This window comes from Coloeus monedula, assembly GCF_965178545.1.
Source record: "Coloeus monedula genome assembly, chromosome: 1".
Taxonomy (NCBI): Eukaryota; Metazoa; Chordata; class Aves; order Passeriformes; family Corvidae; genus Coloeus; species Coloeus monedula.
The window spans coordinates 143,635,423-143,652,749 of NC_138781.1; the positions used below are offsets into that span (position 1 = coordinate 143,635,423).

Consider the following 17,327-nt stretch of genomic DNA (forward strand, 5'->3'; position numbering starts at 1 on the left):
AATCTGGAAATGCAACTCTTCTTCTGAATCAGAGTTGGAAGTATTAGCTACTTACCAAAATAAGGTCTAGACAGTGTTTCTAAAAGCAATCATTTATTTTGAGGGGAGCTAGTTGTATAAATGTGAAATAAAGGGTACACAAAAATCACAAATATGCATTGGGTGGGCAACAAGAAAGCTCTAAAAATAGACAGTGTCTGTTACATGACCCGGCAATACTCCCAAGTATGAAATTTTGCTGGAAGCTTGGCTCAAATACAGGAAGTAAAAATGTCTTTCTGAAGACAAACTTTTTTTTTGTAGGTAATTGCAAATATGATTTATGAAAAAACGTTCTTTTGGCATAAATTTCACTGTGTTAAGCTATTTTGTATTTATAATTTGAGGCACAGATTATCATGTGAAATACACTAAATCAAGCATACACAGTAACACAAAGATGCAAATGAAATATTGACTGCACTTTCCATAACGGTCATGTCTGACATGCTTTTTTTCGATTTGTTATTGTTAAGCTGCCATTTAAGTGCCAGGTAAATCAGTTAAAAGCTGAGGACATTCAATTATGTAATTTCAACAAGATTTAATTCTGAGGAGACCAATTACATGAAGTACAAAACTGGACAAGGAGGGAGTCAAAGGTGATGAGCTTCACAAATAGTCAAAACAAAATCATTTAATTAATATAAAAGTTATTCCACAATATCAAAGTAAAAAACCACAAGTAGTGACTTTGTCTATCCAAGACAACCTTTTAAGCTGTCTAGTTATATTTTTTTTCAAATACACATGTGTAGTCCCCTGAAAATATTTGTCTGTTACAAAATTAAAGGGAGGGTGACAAGTATAATCTGATTACACTTTCATTAATTTCACTAAGTAAAATGACAAAATCCATTGTCATGCTAGAAGAATAGTTTCCACAAGCAACTGCACCTCAGTAAAACTTCACTTATTTGTAAAAAGAAAACTATGGGAAACATCACCTCACTAATTACTACAGCAATCTGAGAAAATAAATGTCGTCATGAAAGATTTAATAAAGCTTGCAAAATTTCACTATCATGCCTTCTTAATTTAAAAACAAATTCTCCACTCACACAAATGTGTACTATTCTTCCACACCCACACTCTGGAATGTAGAAAGATCTTGTAAATCTTGCAAAAGTAGTCTATTTCAAGCCCTATATTGAGGCTTAATCATCTTTTCCTTTTTAAGTGCTGACTGATTCTATTCTCTTCCACACAGCTTCTTACACTGTTCTTCACCAGAATCTAATGGCATCCTAAATAAAAAATACTGAAAATTTTAAGCATAACAGGTTTCCTTGACTTTCTTCTAAAAAAACATATTCTAAATCTCCAGCATTGAAGAATTAGTTCAATTTAAAAAAATCTCGCACACATATATCTATAAATGCATATATAGCTATCTAGATAACCATGTATCCAGATGCTTATACATATGTGAGGGTACATGTGCACACAAATATATATAAACCTTTTCAGCAGCTTGAACAAGACATAAAGAAAACTAATTCTTCCTTTGCAAGATATTATTTTCATTTTCCGTTTACCCTCCTAACTATCTTCACCTGTTTTCCCTGATGCTTATTTAAACTGTAACTCAGTAAGGACCATTGGTTCCTAACTGGAATAATAGTTTTGTTCTTTTGCATTTGTGTACAGCAATGTTCACATACTCCTTGAGATAGCAACTTAGAGTAGATTCACCAACAGAAGTCTTGACTGACAGTGAGGGTCTTTTCAGGCTCCTACATTTGAGAAAATCTCACTTTTATCTTTCGAGGAGTGAATAGAAAGGAGAAAAAACTTGTTGTGAAAGACAACTCTCAAATCTTTCATCTATGGGTTCCCTCTTTCCTGCAGCTGATACCAGAATTGCATCCAAACACTCATGGAACAGGAAATAGAAATGGAAACACAGTAGTACAAAGAAAACCAATTTCATTAGAGATGCGTTTCTCCATATCTGCTGACTGTTAACCATTTAAGAGAATTTTTATCCAGCACAAATTTGAGACGTAGAATTTTACTTTTCTAGTTTCCTTGTAGTACCAAGTTACATTTTCCTTTTAGTGAACCGATGCCAGATTGTTATGCAATAGTTTAAAAAAATCATTACCAGTTTATCAACACTTACTGTACAATATTATGAAAACACATCCCTTTCTTTGAGCATCATTATGCAAAGTAAAATTAAACTGGATGTTCCCTGATTAGGAACAGGTATTGCAATTCTTTATCGCAGAATAAAATCATGGAATGGTTTGGTTCGGAAGATCACCTAGTTCCAACCCCACTGTCATGGGAAGGGGCATCTTTCAGGTTACTCAAAGCAAGGGCTTTTCTGGGTAACTTGTTCCAGTACCTTACTGCACTCTTTATACAGAATTTCTTTCTCATATCCAACCTTAATCATAGAAGCAGAGAATTTTAAGAGGTTGGAATGGACCTTTGAGATTATTTAGTCCCAACACCCCCAGGGACACCTCCCAGTAGACAAGGTTGCTCAAGGTTTTATCAAACTGTCTTTGAACACTGCCAGGGTTGGAGCGTCCACAGCCTGTTCCAGTGTTCCATCCTCATAGTAAAAAATTTCTTCCTAATAACTAACCTGAATTTCCCTTCTTTCAATTGCACCCATTCCCCCTTGACCTATCACTACAATTCCTGATGAAGAGTCTCTCTCCAACTTCACTGTAGGCTCCCTTCAGATACTTGGAGGTTGCAAGTCTCCACAAAATCTTCCCTTCTCCAGACTGAACAGCCCCAGTTTTCTCAGCCTGTCTTTGTAGGGGAGGTGCTCCGATCCTCATCTATGTTACTGGTTCATGTCCAGTTTTTCATCTACCAATATCCCCAAGTCTTTCTCTGCAAGACTGTCCTAAATCCCTTGATCCCCTAGTCACTATTGATACTGAGAACTGACCAGGATGTTACGCTTGGCCTCACTGAATGTCATGAGTGTCGCCCCAAGACAATAAGGTTCTCATTGGCCCACTCCTCCGGCCTGTGGATGCCCCTCTGGAGAGCATCCCTCCCCTCAAGCAAATCAAGTGCACCACTCAACTCGGCGCCATTTCCAAACTTGCTGAGGGTGCACTCAATCCCACTGTCCATATCATTAACAGAGATATTGAATAGTATTTGTCTGAATACAGACCCCCTGAGGGACACCACTTGTTGCTAATTCTAAGTGGACTTTAAGCTGTTGACTGCAACATTTTGGGTGTGACCATGTGGCCACTGCGTTATTCATCAAACAGTCCAACCAATCAAGTACAAATCTCTCCTATTTACCAGCAAAGATGTTGTGTGGCCATGCCAAAGGCCTTACAGAACTCTAGGTAGATGACAAATTGACATACAGAAGTCAAGGAAGATGATAGCAAAGATAACTAGCAGATGTATGACTAATATATCTGTTGCTATTGTAGAATTATTGTGTATTCCATAAACTGCAGCCTTCCAGAATTGAACATTTGGGCTAAGATTCTGAAGTAGGCTCTGATAGAAAATGTTCTGTGACACATCACACTCTTGATATTTAAAAACTTTTTTTTCACTTTTGTAATCCCTTTTTGTTAGAAGATGCTCATATACAAACACACACAGAAGAGTTACCTAGTCTATCTTAATATTTTCCTGATTTTTATAAAAAGCCTCCTGTTGACAAGATTACAAAAGTTCCACTGCTACTAGATCATGCAAACTGCGACCTCTACAATCTCATATTCACTTTACATTAATTTATCCATGCTCGTATGCTTGATTAATTACATTTCATTGAGACAACTTTTATGAGGGCTACATTAATTTCAGCCCATACTTTAACTAGAATTAAAGCACATGATATACATTTTGACACCTATGATTAATTAAAGGAAGTGCACCTTAAAGACTAAATGAGAAAGAAACCATAATAAAACATTAACTATTTTATCATATATTTTTTAATATATTAGTACAAGTTAAATTGTAATAATATTTATTATTTACCTTGTCCTAAAGTTTGCAGGGTGAGGATGCCCATCATATAACGACAAATAATCATATTCTTCTTCTAGAGCAAAAGACTGAAAGACGATCTGTATTCTGTTTCTTTCTTCTGCTATAATAACCCAGGTACAGTTTGCACCATTTGGATATCCATATGGGAAGCCAGGGCTTTCTATAGTGCCATTAAGTCCTTTTAAAGTTCCACCACAGGTATAAATAAATCCTAAAAATACCAAGGAAACAAAAGTTAGTAATCTGTTTTTATATCAACCTTCAACAAAATACATCGCTAGAGTTCATGATTTCTGAGAAAATATCAAAATGCTTCTTAGCAAGTACTGCATTTAGAAAGGTAAACACTATGTTTTAATACAAATGCTGGCCACTTAATGCACAACAACCCCACCCACCTAACAAATGTGTTTTCCATACTGTTTATCTAAAGACATATGGTAGCATCTTTGAAAATAAATATATATAACAACATCTATGACTAAATTTGTTTGCCTATGAAGTAAGTATTCACCTCAATTCCCTTTTTTTTTTTCAAAGGGAAGAGTAAATGAGCCTCTTTGGATACAGTTCTGATACAGGTTAAACCAGCTAACTTTGTGCTTTTCCTCCATGCATTTTGGCTCCGGAAAAGGCTGGAAGTCTATTTACTATGAACAAGCTTTTCCCAAACAATAATTCTGGGTTATGAAACTCTGTACTTAAGGGCTCAATCTGAAATAACCATCTGTTGCATCATTATATTATATCATGTAAGTATTAAGATTAACAGTTTACATGTTTTGACTGACCCTACGTGGATGTTGTTTAACTAGAGTGATCAGGTAGGGCCCCAGAGCTTCTCCCTCACACACCACATCCACACCCCGGCCTCCCTTCCCCCGCAGTGGGATGGAGGAGAAAAAGAAGAGTAACAGTGAGAAAACTTGTGGGTTGAGACAAAGGCATTTTAATAGGTACAGCAAAAGCTGTGCATGCAATCAAAGCAGATGAAGGAATTCATTGGCTGCTTTGGCCGGCAGGTGTTCAATCACCTCAGTAAAGCAGGCCTACACCAGGCCTAATGGTTACATGGGAAGACAAACACCGTAACCCTGAATGTGGTCCCTTCTTTCCATCAGCTTTTATCACTGAGCATGCTGCCATATGTTCTAGAATATCCCTTTTATTGGTTGGGGTCATCTGTGTCCCAGCTGTGTCTCCTCCCAATTGCTTGCCAACTCCCAGCAGTATGAGTACCAGAGGAGGCCTGGATGGTGTGTGTAAGCACTGATAAAATGTTCTTGTGTTATAAACATTGTTTTGGTCACAAATCTAATACATAAGACCATAGAGTCTCTCATGAAGAAAATTAAGTCTATCCCAGCGAAATTCGGTATAGTGGGTCAAAGCTGAAAGGTTGCTCTGCTGACAGATCCTTTTTAAAATGAACACCTTCAACTATCAAAAAATTACCCCTACATTCAAACCCTAATTTCTCTTGGACTATAAAAAATTTAGGTTTTATATAGAAATCCATTTTCTGAGAAAAATAAGAAGAGAATAACTGTAAAAAGGTCTCTCCCAAGGCACTGTGCCCTGGCAGGGTGGGTCCTTTTCTATGCTTTTGTTTCAAGTTCTAATGCTGTTATGGTAGTTAACTCTTTTGGGACTGCGGGATATTTTTTATTTTCCACCAGCTTTGTAGTCTGACTGTAGGTCTACATCCCCTCTCCAGGCTTTCTGCTCTCTTATTGCTTAAATATTAGATCAGCTTTCCTGCTTTTCCTTTTGCACTCCCAAATCTTCTCTTCCCCAAGGATGCTCAGAGCAAGCTCCCTCTTCTAGTGGAGAGATTTCATCTGAGAGAAAGCACAACGCGCTGAGTTCCTCTTTCACAGAAACATGATATACATTTCATAACAAACTACAAACAAACAAATCAGATGCCAATTCTTAAATTATACACACATGTATATATTTGAGCTCATTAAATCATCTTCTTCATGGCACATTCACAAGCTTGTCTTCGCATTGAGCATTTAAATGTACAGAGACCTCTTTCCCTGAAGTACTAAGCAGAAATCTCTTCAAATTTTACACTTTGCTATGCTTTAAAGTAACTTTTTTTGACAACAGAAGCGTGGCATGTACAATATTTTTACCTCAGCTTTTTCATATATATATTTCCAAGGGTGAGAAAAGAGGCCTCTTATGAAGTATGACTACTCTTTTAACACAAATATCACTGTATCATAGATATATAGGACAAAACAGGAAGGAAAGATCCTCTTAGAAAGTAATTAGGGATTTGTTTATCTCATCTGACATGTATAGCAAATTTTACCTTCTGCTGCAAATTAGCTTAGAGAATTCATTCTCATATCAGTGCCTGCACAACTTTCATTGTTAGGAGCCTGTTTTATTTATCACTTTTTGCATCTCCCTCATATACTGGAACTATTTTTAAATCCTCTTTATGTATTATTATTTATTATTTAAGCTCAGATGTTTTATTTAGCACTTTAAAAGTCTTTTGGAATACAGTTCGTGCACAAGTCACTTTAGAAAATCAAATTATAAACTGTTATTTACTCATCATAAGATCTACATCCTCGAACTTTAACACTTCCTACCAAATAAAATCACTGGAATAAGTCTTATTAAATAGCTCTGTGTACATATTTATCAATCTAGTTTTTCCTAGAAATCTCTTGCTGAGACCTATTTCAATAGAATTAGAGAAGAAACTTAGAGAAAGACTTGAAAATTAAATAGCATGCACTGTTAATTTTCATGCATCTCTCCAGACCGAGTGTGGAAAGCACAGTGTAAACTTTGACTCAAGATCATAATAAAGCTCCACAATGCAGAGCCTTTGTTGCTGTACCTATTTCATAAATGTTTTCAATTACATGTGGGCTATTCTGTTAAGTCAATACAAACTATAAAGAAAACCTCATCTATAATAGGTGTTCTGATACCTAAATAAATTATATTTAAAAAACCCAAAAAAACCAAAAAAACCCCAACCAAAAACCCCAGAGCCACAATTGTGAGTGAACAGAGCCCTGTGAGACAACATGCTACTTATTAAGCAGTGCAATGCTTCATATTCGGTCCAATAATTAGTCCTATTCATATTTAGGTATGAAATGTAAACATCCGTGGCATATAAAAGTTCCAATTACTCCTTTTATTCCATATTCAAACTGTAACAAAAGAGAATTATTCATATGCTGCAAGATGATATAACTTGGATGTTCTTCAGAGATGACTAGCAGAATGTAGCACAGCTATGCACGTGTCAGAATACACAATTTTAATTCCCAGATTGGAAAAAAAAACCCAAATGAACCAACAGTGAAGTTTGATTTTGATAGGTCTACTCTTTTTTCTAGAAAATAAAAAATCATGCCAACAGGATCCATGTGCACAACACACACTTTAATCTCTGCTTTCGTATGTTAATACATTCTGTGATGCTCTTCACCTTGGCAGTCCAACTTGGGTATGATCAAAATAGGCAGCGTGCATTAACTGACTGGTCTGATCAGATGTGGAAAACATGACATTTATTTTCAAGAAGTAAAATTCATGCTGAAATAACTAGTAGCATATACTGTGATCTTTTTCATTTAGATTTCAGAACCAGCATTCCAAGCAGAATTTACTTGCAAACTGCTCTTCATTAAAAGGAAGGTTTTATTCAAAGCACACAATAAAGAATTTTGAAAAGCTTGAAGTTAGACTAGAAAAGAAAAACTCTTGTTGAAGTAAGTGTGATGACAACACCTCTCATGATATTCTCTTAATAGCTAGTATGATTCAAAGTTTCCATTGCATTGTTTTCTACTAGATTTTAAAATTCAGATGTTTAATTCTCATCAATTTTACATGGATAAATACTTCTTGAAATCAGAAAACACAGCTCCTCTTCCTGATTTCAGTCATCCTTTGAGTCATTGTGGGATTATTGTGAGCATCAGTAACAGCAGTTCTTAATACATTTATTCAACTTTCATTGCCTTCCAACAAAGCAAGTAGTACTTACATCACGTCCATACCCCTTGCCCTTGAATGTCCCATAATTATACTCACTCAATACTCAACAAGATTGTCTTTGGCTTTTTCTCTTCCTCCTGACCATTCAATTATACTGTTTAATAACATATTTCCACACCTTTCACCTTCCAAGTACTCCACGCCTTTCAAGTCTTAATCTCCCTTGTTTAGTGTGTACTTTAATAATAGTCATTACCAAAGATAATTATACTGAGTCTGCATTGATTAACACACGTGTACATTTCTAAGTTACTTGTGTATTTCCTTTTAAATTAGTTTTTAATACTTGCTTTCTTTTATTTTAAGAGCTAAGCAAGCAAATGGAAGATGATTTGTTCATATGCAGCATTTTTCTTCTGTTTCTTTTCTGATAACGTGATCTCCTTTCATTTCTTTCACTTGCACCTATCTTAAAATACAGTCAACCCTATCTTAAAGTATTCCTTAGCCATGTCATTCATTTTCATGTCCCTCTTTTTTGTGCAATTTAACTATTTGCAGAATTATTCTTGTCTCCATAAATGGTAGTTCTCTTCCATTCAGAATACATTTACTTTATTCACTTGCCTCTCCTCATCTTCATTGCGTTTTTCTGAAACACCTTTTTCTGTTTGTGATCTTTGATCACCTGACTGTATTTGGCAGCAAAGAGTAGTTATTTTTCATGCTGACCATAAATCAGTATGGACTGTTCTGTTAATTACTTTCTGGATTCACTTGTATTATCATATATTATATTTGCTGTTCACTTGTATTATCATCACCTTAGTTTTTATGGTTTCTCTATGTTCATCCTTTTTGTTAGCACTTCAAAGAATCTACTGGAGTTCAACAGAGACAAATTTCACAGTGATGTGAACGCGTCCTTATGCTGTGAATTCTTTTCTTCTGCTATCAATCTTACCCAGTTTTGAAAAATATATACTCAATATCTATTTCTAATACTCTAATATTTATTTCTATCTCAACTTTAATTGTCCTGATACGCCTCACGCCCAGATCTTTGAGCCCATTTATAAAAATGAGAATAGGATGCTCTTACCAGATGTAATGACTGCATTTTACTTTGAAGTGTGTTTGAAATTTACCTTTTATCACTTCTCATCGTCTTAATTCTCTTTAATTTATGCTTTTCCATTTCACATTATGACTCTTTTCTTCATAAAATGAGCCTCCTTTCATTAACTTTAACTTCTAATAAAACAAAGTTTTATTGACTTTTTCACATGAGTACAAATATGAAAGGTAATCATCTCCTTTAATGTACTGGGCTTAGTTCCTTCCTACTCTCCACCTTTTTGTCTTCCTCCCCCAAGCGTCCAGCAGCTTGCGTGTTTCTTTCTTATTCTACTGTGTTTTCATATGAAAAGACTGGTGACTTTTACACTAAGGACACCCACTGGTGTGCCTTCCTACCAGGACATTATAACCCCCTCTTTCTTCACGAGTCTCTTGTTCCCCCTGTGCTTGCATGGGAGTTGTACATACAAGCAGCAACCCTGCACCACAGCACACTGGGACAGAAGTACATTGCACCTGGGTATCTGTTCACAGTGGGGTGGGAATCCATGCCAGCCACAAGGCTTCAGAGCTGCTGCTATTTCAGAAAACACTATCTTGTATTCTCTGTGTCTGTTTAACTCAATACTCCGTACTTCAAAGAATCCTCACTTCTATCTCAGCTCCTTTTATAATGATCTTTCTACCATCTGAGAAAAATCTACATTTAATATTTTGCCTGACCACATAAAATTGTTACTGTCATATATTTTAAGTTCCCAAAGTAATAAAAACTTAGAATCATAATATATTCTGGCTTGGAAGGAACGTTAAAGATCATATATTTCCAAACACCTGCTGTGGGCAGGGACACCTTCCTTTAGAACAGATTGCCCAACCTGGCCTTGAACACTACAAGGATGGAAAATCCAAACTTGGGGAACCCTTCTCCAGCATCTCACTACCCCCACAGCAAAGTATTTCTTCCTAATATCTAATCACCTTTCAATTTAAAGCCATTTCCCTTTGTCCTATTACTACACATCCTTCTAAAAAATCCTGCTCCAGCTTTCTTGTAGAGTTCCTTTAGGTACTGGAAGGTTTCTATAAGGTGTCCCTGAAGCCTAAACCACTCCAATTCTCTTGGTTACAACTTCTTCTGTCTTGGTTATGTCTATCATTTTGGGTTGTTTTTTACTTTCTATTTTTGTAAATTATTCTTGGGGTTTTTACATATATTTCTTATTTCCTTGATTTTAGACTCTTTTCTTTAGCCCAAGGAAATCTCAGACCTGCTTAATAAAGCCTTATTACAAAAACAAACAAAAAACCACAAAAATCTTGTGTTTGTGAAGTGCATAAATAACATTGAAGAACCTCTCTGAATATCAGCTCATAGGGGCTCCAAGTAATTGAGGATTTCTTAACTAAATTGCCACTTTATTTCAATTTGTTCTTAAAATCATTTGCTTTCTCAAACAAGATATTTTGATGCCTATTCTCTGCACAACTTACTGGAAATCAGGATATTATGAAGTTTAGACACCATGAAATTTTCAAAAGAAGTTCAAGTCTTATCTGTGGTTTGCATCATTTTAAGGCTGTGAGAAAAGATAGTTATATTTTTGGCAAATAACTGAGTAAGGTAGATTTTCTTGCCCTTTGTCAAAGACTGAAATATTATATTTTATGACTTAAGCATTTTCTTAAAGGACTTTTAAAGCTGTGTTGCAAAAGCTGAAGAGAGGACTACCACACCCTGAATGGGGCTCTGACTGAGGCCTGACAGTGCTCGCTGATGAAGATAAGATGAAGTTACAATTCAGGGCTGGGGACATTCACTAAGCATAGGCTTAACACCTCCAAGATGAGGACCACAGCCCCAGGGCTATCAGCTGCCAGGCTTGAACAGACCCTCGCACCAAGGGGTGGAGGGAGGAGAGGCTTTGGGTGTCTGGGAAAAGCCTCTGGTCAGAGGTGCAGTGACTGCCCATCCTCCACTGTGCAGAGGAGCCCAGCTGAGGGGCCCTCGCTGCGGGAGGTGAAGCTTATCCACAGCAGAAGGGGGTGACATGGCCCATCAAAGGGGCCCCCCTCAAAGGGGTCCCCAGACCCTGCACCAGAGCACCAGAGATGATGCAAGAGACCCTCAGTGTTGCAAGGGACAGTGTCAAGCCAGCCCCTGCAAGAGACTCACATGGGCATTCCCATCTGGCCCGAAGTGTATATTAATCCACAAAATTCTGTACTCTTCGGCGTGTGGCAGCGTGGTGTGGCAGCATGTAGTGGTGTGGCCACAGCGGTGACGGGGAACCTTCACCACCAGCAGACCGGATGGAGGGGAGCAACGAGACATCATTGGGACCCTCGGGTGGGTGATGTGCTTCCACCTAACCCCTGTCACCTCTCCCTGTTCCCCCACCCCCCATGCACACTTCTTTTTCCATTTGTTTCTCTCTGTTTTCTCTTCCCTTCTCTTTGCCTCTTATACTATTAAATAAAATACATCAAATTTTTGGCAACAGCATCTAATCTCATTTGGTTTTAATCTCATTTCTGGGGATATTTTGAACCTTCTGAGTTCTTTTCGGTTTATGCACAGAGACTTAGTTTGCTTTGCTTTTCTGGGTTTAAACCGGATCGTAACACCCTTACATAAGCTCTAACAAGGTACCAAAAATTGCTTTTCTAGTCTTTTGGTAGGGTTGACTGGAAACTCTATAACTTAATCAGTGGGACTGGTGCAGTCAAAAAGAAATTATCACTGTATATTATCACCACATTTGAAACACTTTCTGAAGCTACTGCTTTTCCTCCTGTGTGTTTCAGACACATTTTCTGAAAGAGGTTTAGAAGTATTACTTAGTCTTGTCTTTCACTTGTCTCATTTTAAAAACTACTAGAAGGACAAAAGTTTCCGTTCTCTCCTGTCAACATTGAATATGTTACTTCTTTAAAGAAACATAAGGTCTAAAAACCAGTAGGACTACTCCTGTTCACATGGAAGACATCCTGAGCAGCAGAAGGCTTAAATTGGAAAGGTGGCAAAATAAGAAACTGGATCTCATGTAACAAAAGTACCCATACAATTTTTATTACATATATTGAATAAATATTTCTTGAGACTGTTTGTATTTCTTGTTCTCCAACAGAAAACTGTTTGTCATTTCCTATAACTGCAAACAAAGAGGGCTTAACTTCAATAGTGTTGTCAGTCTTTGAGGAATTTTAAAAAAAGATTAAAACATAAATCTAGCAACCTCTAAGTCATTCAATATAAGACTATCACCTTGACAGGAAAATAGAGGGGTTTTTAACTCGCCTTTAAGCATTTAATTACGTTGGTTTATAACTCTCTGACACAGAATAGTCTTCTGCTTCTATTTTAAAAGCATTGCTAGCACCACCACAGATGAAAGTCTAGTTTCAACAAAGTCAGCCGAAATATACCCAGGATTTTATGCCCAGTATGTAATTAACTTTCCTTCTAAGGATATTTTAATACTTCTATTCCTCACATAATACCTCAATGCCTTGTAGACAAGGGATCTGTTTGAAAACAACTGCCTCCTTGCTCATTCAGCCAGATAAGGGTAATCTCTCGTATGTGACAAGCATCTGGGCAATAGAACTAGACATAAAAACAAGAGAGGACATTTGGAATCTCATCACAGAACAAATTAAAAATACTCCCTGTGATTGAAATCCTGCCAGATTTCATACCCCTCATACATGCTAGCACTACAGACTTGCAGAGCAATATTTTTTATGCTTGGGGAGAGTGTAAATAGATATTAAAGGGTTTTGAGGTTTTCTTAAAGATAATTTTGATTTCAAATAATGGAATTTCTTATCTCCATGACATTTGGTCATCCTGCTTCTCACTCCTGTGTTTAAGAATAAATGTTTTGAGCTATGACTTCCTTGTTTTAGAACTAACTGTGAAAAGTGCCTTCATTAGTATTCTGAGCTTGCAGTCTTTTTTCTGTCTACCTGCTCTTCCTGCAATTTTTCTACTTGAAAAGTGGAAAGTAACCATCATACAATCAGAAATTGCATCAGAAATCTTCCCAGCAGCCCTAAAGAGAACATCATATCTAAAGCATGTTTGAAAATGAATTCATGCAAATTTTGTGTTTGATAACATAGGAAATTTACTCTGTGGAAAAGACATGAACAGAGATTCCATTGCAAAGATAAGTTATCAAAAGGATTATATTTATTTTACATTTCCTTTTCACTGTTCCTTTCTCTGCAAAGCTAACCACATGTCCAAAGATGTTTACTGCTCTTTATTTGCTGGGTTTTTTTTACTCAAATGTGTGATCTGAAAAACTGTCAATTTCATAATTAAATTGTGATATTTGTAATGTTAGCTTGGAACTGTCTCCTACCAAGTCAAAATGACAGGGAAGACCACTCACAGAACACTATGTACTGACAATAATATTTTGAAATATTATGTTCTTTTAGAAATAAAATCTTAAGCTACAGAGATTTCCTAATTGATTATCAAACAAAATACCTTAGAGTAAAATTTTCATTTTATTAAAATGTTCTGATAAGTAGTCAGTTCTTTTCATGACAACTTCATTAAGACAATTGTAAAATACAACCACTGCAGTAGCAGGTAAAACTATAGTTTCTAAAGTAGTTTATCATTTACTTTGTTGTAAAGTACAGGTCTTTGGGTCTCTAGAATACAAATAGATATATTTGGAGAAATATCTATTTCTCCAAATTGGAGAAATTTTGTTTGCAAAAATATAAAGAGTAAATTAAGTTGTCCATATCAGAATAATTAATTAACTATAGGGTAAAATTGGTAAATAAGAGAATTCTTAATTAAGGGAATCAGTCACTTTAATAAGGTTTTTGAAGAGTCTTTGCTCTTGGCAATAGTGGAATATAAGGAAATACCCGCTATAAAATAATGCTTGAAACAAAAGTAACTTCTGAAGAAATTAAGATATATTTAGTACTACACTTTTAAATTAAAGTTCAAATGTCCCATAGCACTAATTAGATTTCAAATTAATTGCAATGTGACAGGAAAACAGACAATATAATGCTGAGCTGAATTCCCTAAATTTAAAGCCCATTGGAATACACAGTAATCCTCTGTGATTATATACCTGGTTCATTAAAATCTAGGATCTGAGATATGGACCACTCCAAAGAGATTTATACACTGACATAATCTAGTGAAAAGAAAGGAGGAGAGAGGAGGAGGGGGGGAATGGAAAGGTAAGGGAAGGAAAGGAAAACAGTATATTTCCTCTGGTATTGGAAATCTTGCAGCAGTTTCAGGTAAGTGTCAGAAAAGACTATTGTAAATTTAAGTAATCTGCTGAAATTCATATATATCTTTAGAGAAAGAAAGAAACAGTTCCCATAAACCTTCTAAAACATCATAGATTTAGTCAAACTCAAAAAGAGAGTGGAGAGAAGGGGTAAAAAAGTCAGAATGAGGATAAAATTTTTTGTAAGCATTCCGATTGGAAATAAGCACTAGGAAACAAATACAATGCTGGTTTGAAGTGACTTCAAAAAGACTAGAAAAGATTTTGAAGACTCAGTGCTTGGAAAATCAGGACAAAAATAAGGCTCTGTTTAAAGTTTCTGCCAGTAGAAATTGAACATAGGAATGTCTCAGTATTTACTGTACACTACCGCAGACAATCTTCCTTTATTCTGTTTCCTTCTTCCAAAAAGTAAAAGATAGCCTTCTATGGCAGCCCAGATTACCCCAGACATAAACAGCCTAGAAGTTCACCTCATTCACTCACAGGGATGACATTCAGAAGAAATATAATTTAAAAAAAAATAAAATCAAATCTTTCCAATCACAGGGAAATTCAGACCTTTGAGACTGCTATAAAATTGAGATTGCTATATAATAATTAACTAACTACTGTTTCATGCTTCTGAAACATTACCTTCTCCAGTGAAATGTCACCTTTCACAGTGAGACATATATAAAACTTGATGTCAATAGCTACTCTGTGATGCCGTTACTGTAGGATTTGGACCATTGTACCAAATGCACTCCATGTACTCTATAACAACCTAAACTATCTGAGGGCAGAAAAATTAAAGTTGTGTTGACAATTAAAGAAAGAAGCAGCAGGAAAATCCAACTATAGTCTTTGATATACTCCAGACTCCAGGGGGTTTTCTGCTTTTCATTTTCTAGATCACATAATAGTGGAAAAAACCCAAAATCACTTCAAAGAAACACAGACTATATAAGGGCCAACTGAAAGCAGGGAGATCAGGAGAACTTCTCATGAAGGATTTGGCATTATGGGACAGTTTCTGTCAGTTCCTAAAAATGAAGGGAGCACAGTTTAAACATCTTGGAAAAATTTAAACATCTTTTACAAACAGAAGTTAATTCCATCTTTTACACCTAAAATTTCTAAAAAAGGTAATTTTTGATTGAAACAGTCTTTTAATATATTAAAAAATTAATTCTTCTCATCTTAAAATCTAAAGACTGCTATGATTTTTTCAATGGTTTCAGGTATCTGAATCCAAAAGTAATTTTTCAGATATTGCCAGTTCTGCTCAGTTTTTAATTTTGAATTAATTCATGCTGTACATTTCTGAATTTTCAGGAGATAAAACTATAAACATCTTTACCATGTACTTCTATGTGTCATAAATATATTTTTTTGTATCATGAACCAGAATCTAAATTTCAGTAGTCTATTGAGACAGTTTAGACTAAGGAAAGATCAAAAGACCACTGTTAGTTACTGCGATATCTGAGCTTGTAAGACTTTTTAATGGTACCTTATTTATTGATATCATAAAAAAAATAACTTCAGTATTATCAACATTGTTTATATAATCTATATTATCTATTATCTATATTATCTATTATATATTATCTATTTTATATATATATATATCTTCCTATTTATTATTTCCATTTAAAAAGTGAACATCATCAACAAAGAGTTTGTCTTTAAAATACGTAGTATTTAAAAAATAAAATAATTTTCTAAAAATTAAATTTATGGAGATTTATTTCTCCATACCCTGGAAAACACTTCAAAGTCATGAAAAAATTTCTAGACAAGGTATTAGAACTGCTGAAAATACTGCTCTACATCAAAAGGTGTACAAATCTGTCCAAGTCTCTGGCACTGTTAGCTTCTTGATCTTTTTAGACTATTTAGTAGAGATAACAATGCTAAAATGTTATCGAGCCAAGAAATACAATCAAGTGTTGTTTCAGATGTTATTTTGGTCCCAGTAGTCACAGGACTATTGAAACTGTTGCTATTACTCTAAATATTTATTCTGGTCGTTTCTAGAGAAAACCTGTTTCATTGCAGAGGCAGACAGGTGAACTTCATACCCCAAGTTGTTAAAGAGGAAGTCAATATATTATGGCAAAATGTTCGGAGCTGGTGTGAACAGCCTGGTTTTAATAATCAGCTGATGAGCAGTACCCCTGGCCAGCTGCCCTTACTATGACTTTGAGGTATAGAGAGACAACATGAACTGATTCATCCACCCCAGCTGATGTTTCCAGCCTACCATGTGAGATTAACATCATCATGGAGAGTCATCACCATCAAGAAAAGAATAATTATCTCTCTACCTGTTTTGATAAAGCTTGAAGCTACACTGTGACCATTTGAAGAAAGGGGAAAGAGGGATAAATATTTAATGGCATCATTGGTGTCTTCTTTTCCCTTCTCCATTGAAAATAGCAAACAGAGAAACAAACAAACCCAACCATACCAGCTCAGCATCAAAGAAAACCCCATTTGATCTCCAGAACTGATCGGTTACCCTTTTCCATATTCCTGCTGACAATATCTTCTGGCCAAAAATGCTGAACTGGGGATGCAGAAAAAAAGTTAGACAAAAAAAGGTTATGTGAAAAGTTAGACTGAAAAAAGAAATTTATACAAAATGTTTAAGGATGGGGAAGAAAACCCCAGAAGAATAAAGTTAAACAGTGAAGCACTGAAGTAACAGAAATGGGAAGAAAAAATATTCAGGTAAGTAGCTCTGACTTGGATAGCGTAGTTGGAATGTAAAATTATTTTAGAGGACAGTTATACAATTTTATTTTAAAAAAATTATTCTTGTAAATACTGAGATATTGTTAGCAGAATGTCCTCATGTTCATTTGTATGGGACAAAGGAATCTGGCATATTACTTACTTTCTGCCATATCTGCTGATTGGAATTTAGACAGACTTTACTAATGGGCTAGGTATTGTGTA

At 35.7% G+C, this 17,327-nt stretch overlaps 1 protein-coding gene across 3 annotated transcripts in view; it reads right to left on the minus strand.

Moving 5' to 3' along the window:
- CSMD3 (CUB and Sushi multiple domains 3) overlaps window positions 1-17,327 on the minus strand; it is a gene marked incomplete at both ends in the record, with an annotated part of 604,245 nt that overhangs the window by 519,755 nt on the left and 67,163 nt on the right. For all 3 annotated transcript variants that reach the window (XM_082293775.1, XM_082293774.1, XM_082293773.1), the window contains one exon: window positions 4,024-4,246. In XM_082293775.1, the coding sequence (XP_082149901.1) occupies window positions 4,024-4,246 (223 nt within the window). The remainder of the gene's footprint in view (window positions 1-4,023; window positions 4,247-17,327) is intronic.